At 38.5% G+C, this 3,433-nt stretch overlaps 1 protein-coding gene across 1 annotated transcript in view; it reads right to left on the reverse strand.

Annotated features, from left to right (window-relative positions):
- Positions 1–1,847: 1,847 nt before the first annotated feature.
- Positions 1,848–3,433, reverse strand: part of SRRM1 (serine and arginine repetitive matrix 1) — a 34,012-nt gene continuing 32,426 nt past the window's right edge. Inside the window, 2 exon segments of the mRNA XM_014446484.2 lie at positions 1,848–2,898; positions 3,267–3,433. The exon segment at positions 3,267–3,433 is cut by the window's right edge and continues 7 nt beyond it. Coding sequence (XP_014301970.1) covers positions 2,794–2,898; positions 3,267–3,433 — 272 coding nt within the window. The 3' untranslated portion in view covers positions 1,848–2,793.

Genomic DNA, 3,433 nt, shown 5'->3' on the forward strand with positions numbered 1-3,433 from the left:
TCAGGACCAGCTGCATTGAATAATGACCCCCTACCAGGGTGCCGGCTAATTTATCAGTGGAGACTCTGGCCCTGAATGGCCACACCTGGAAAGCTACTGAATATTCTATTAAGATCTGTCCCGGGGACCTCCCCTAAACTCTCTGCCCTTAAAACCCTTAGAATGGAGAGCATGCAGTTCCTTTCCCTTTCCCTCCCCCAACCCCCCAGGCTCGTTACCATTAGCTTCCTCACTCCCAAGCTCCAAGGGCCCCCTTCCTTTACCTCCATAAATCATTTCCTAAACCTATTATTTCCAGGAATTACTTTTTCTACCTCTGTAATTTACCCAATAAATGTTCTTTTTCTTTTTTGTTTTTATTTTTTAATATATTTTATTGATTTTTATAGAGAGGAAGGGAGAGGGATAGAGAGTTAGAAACATCGATGAGAGAGAAACATCGATCAGCTGCCTCCTGCACACTCCCCACTGGGTATGTGCCCGCAACCAAGGTACGTGCCCTTGACCGGAATCGAACCTGGGACCCTTGAGTCCGCAGGCCGACGCTCTATCCACTGAGCCAAACCAGTTAGAGCAATAAATGTTCTTTTACAAAAAAAAAAAAAAAAAAAAAAGTAGCACCATGGTTTAACCTTGAACAAATTATCCTTGAACACTGGAATAGCAATGATGGTTGCATATTGCAAATGTACTCAATACCACTGAGTTGCACACTGTAAAATAGTGAGTTTTATGGTGATGTTATATCTTTAAAAAAAGGAGAAAATTGCATCAAATAGGGTTATGATCAATTAAAATTCTTTAGATATCTAAACTAAAATTTGCATTACCAGAATGAATACATGTCATGTTAGCTAACAAAGGAATCTTTGTGCTATCATTGCTTTGTATGTTTTAACTAACATACAAAAACTCTGGGGTAGGTCCCACCATTACTCCCATAGAGGAAATGGCAGCACTTTACAGCGGTCGCCAACTGGTGGTCTGTGAGGTCCGAAAGGTTGGCGACCGCTGCTTTAGGGGTCAAGTAACTTGACCACGCTTACACATAGAAAACTATGGTAGAAATCCTGTCCTACCCGACTCTGAGGGAAGCAATCATCACATCTTTTCATTTTCTTTACCTCAAATCCTGTTGGCATTGGCAAACAGAGGTAATGATTAAACATTTTTTCACCCATTCATCAAGTATTTGTACTTCTATGTCCCAGGTGCTGGGGACACAGTCAAAAACAAAAGTAAGTTCCTAGGAACCAAAAATATATTTCAGGTAATAATAGTAATTGCTATACATGAAATAAAGGAGTTAAGGAAGCCTGTTTAAGGAAAGACAGGAAAACAAGACAGGAGATTGGCAGGTGGTGCCCTTTTAGGATGAGGGAACCATAGAAACAAAGGCCCTGAAAGAGTAATCAGTCTTCATGGATTAAAGGAGGAGCAAGGCAGCAGGCACGGTCTGAGCAGATTGAGGAGTGGAGATGAAGATTCTGCCAAAGCAGTCACTCTAGACCAGCCGTGGGCAAACTACGGCCCGAGGGCCGGATCCGGCCCGTTTGAAATGAATAAAACTAAAAAAAAAAAAAAAAAAAAAGACCATACCCTTTTATGTAATGATGTTTACTTTGAATTTATATTAGTTCACACAAAACACTCCATCCATGCTTTTGTTCCGGCCCTCCAGTCCAGTTTAAGAACCCATTGTGGCCCTTCAAGTCAAAAAGTTTGCCCACCCCTGCCCTAACCCCACTCTGCTCAAAGTGCCAAGGGGTAAAATGCAGGCACTATAAGATTTCTAAGGTAGGTTTCTTGCAGTATTGAGATGAGTAAGTAAAAGTAAGTGGCCAACATTTTTAAATTTAGAAATTTATTCTGTTTAATCCACAAGCTTTATATAGCTTTAGTTAAAAAAAAAAAAAAAAAAACAACGAAAAAAACAAAAAAACAAAGAAAAACCAAAACAAAACAGTGAAAACAAGACACTATTTCAAAGTCTGGGCCCTTCCAGCCTTTCAAATACAAGAGTTCTGAAGTTGTATATACCAATTGGAAGAATAAGACAAAATTATGAATGGAGCCATGACATTTCAAAAAACAAAATTGACGTAACTGAAGGATCCTTCCTGGGACTAGTTAATTGCCTTAACAAAAAAACACAACAGAATAGAATGAAATTCCAGTGTTCCAAATCAACTTGTTACACATCAGTATTAACCCACAGCGTCCTGGCAAACAGCATGCTTTCATTTTCTGTCTCATCCTAGAGCTTGATCCTGATTCATTTCAGCAGAGACTCCACAGGCAACAGGAAAGATGGTGGCATTAAAACGTTCATTTGTACTTTTGTAGTAGTTCAACAGTGGTCTTATTTCTGGGCAACTGCAAACCATACAAGGTTGGAAGCATCATAACTTAAATGGGTGCTAAGACTCAAATGAGAAAAAGGAAGAAAAAAAAAAAGAAAGAAAACCTCTGGGAATAGCCAGGGGCATTTAAAGAAACCATAAAAATGCCAACAATATTTAAAGCCCCTTTTTTAAAAAGGGAACTTTTTTTTTTTGGCTTAAAATATTTCACTCTAAATGAATTTATGTCAGCTGTCAATAAAAGAATGTCACTAATACACTGTGGACACCTTTTGCAATGTAAATCCATGCCCTTTTTTACATGGTGAACTTCAACCTAGCAATTATTACAACAAATGTTATAGTCTAAAGCTCAAACACATTTTAGCATTTTTTGAAATTGAATTGAGTACAAACCAAATAAAATTTACATCATAACAAACATTTCCACCTAAGACTGTGGGGACACTTGAGCCTTCCTCATCGATCTCAGGGCCTTTTCCCGCAGGTGCTTTTCTAAGTCGTCAAGGTTATCTTCAGCTTCACTTTCAGTCTCCTAAAAAAAACACACCGAAAGCTCTTATCTTTAAGTCTTGAGACATTGCTAGGAGATACTAAGTACAGAACAAAATCACACTGTGATGATAGCTGCACAATTCTATGAATATACTAAACCTATCAAACCATATACTTTAAAAGGGTAAATTATGTAGTATATTAATTATATCGAGAAGTTATTTTTAAAATATACATTAAGTTATATGGCAGCCATTCATATTGTTATCCTTAATCTTGGCAAATTCCTGTTCTTGGTAGGTCATTGCGAAAAAGAGCAAGAGAGTTAACAACTAAGTAGCCAATTATTAAAAAAAGAAGAAGAAAATTTAGCCACTTGTATAAACCGCGGGACAACGATTCTAATACCTTCCTGGGCTCTGGCTCTGCCTCCGGTTCTTCCTGTGCTGATGTGGTGGTGGGAGCAGCAATGGCTGCAGGGGTTCCAGCAGCTGCAGCCATAGCCTTTTCTTTCTTGTGTTTTTTGTGTTTCTTGTGCTTCTTATCCTTTTTGTGTTTCTTGTCCTTCTTTTCTT

Source organism: Myotis lucifugus, unplaced genomic scaffold, assembly GCF_000147115.1.
Source record: "Myotis lucifugus unplaced genomic scaffold, Myoluc2.0 scaffold_541, whole genome shotgun sequence".
In the NCBI taxonomy this organism is placed as follows: Eukaryota; Metazoa; Chordata; class Mammalia; order Chiroptera; family Vespertilionidae; genus Myotis; species Myotis lucifugus.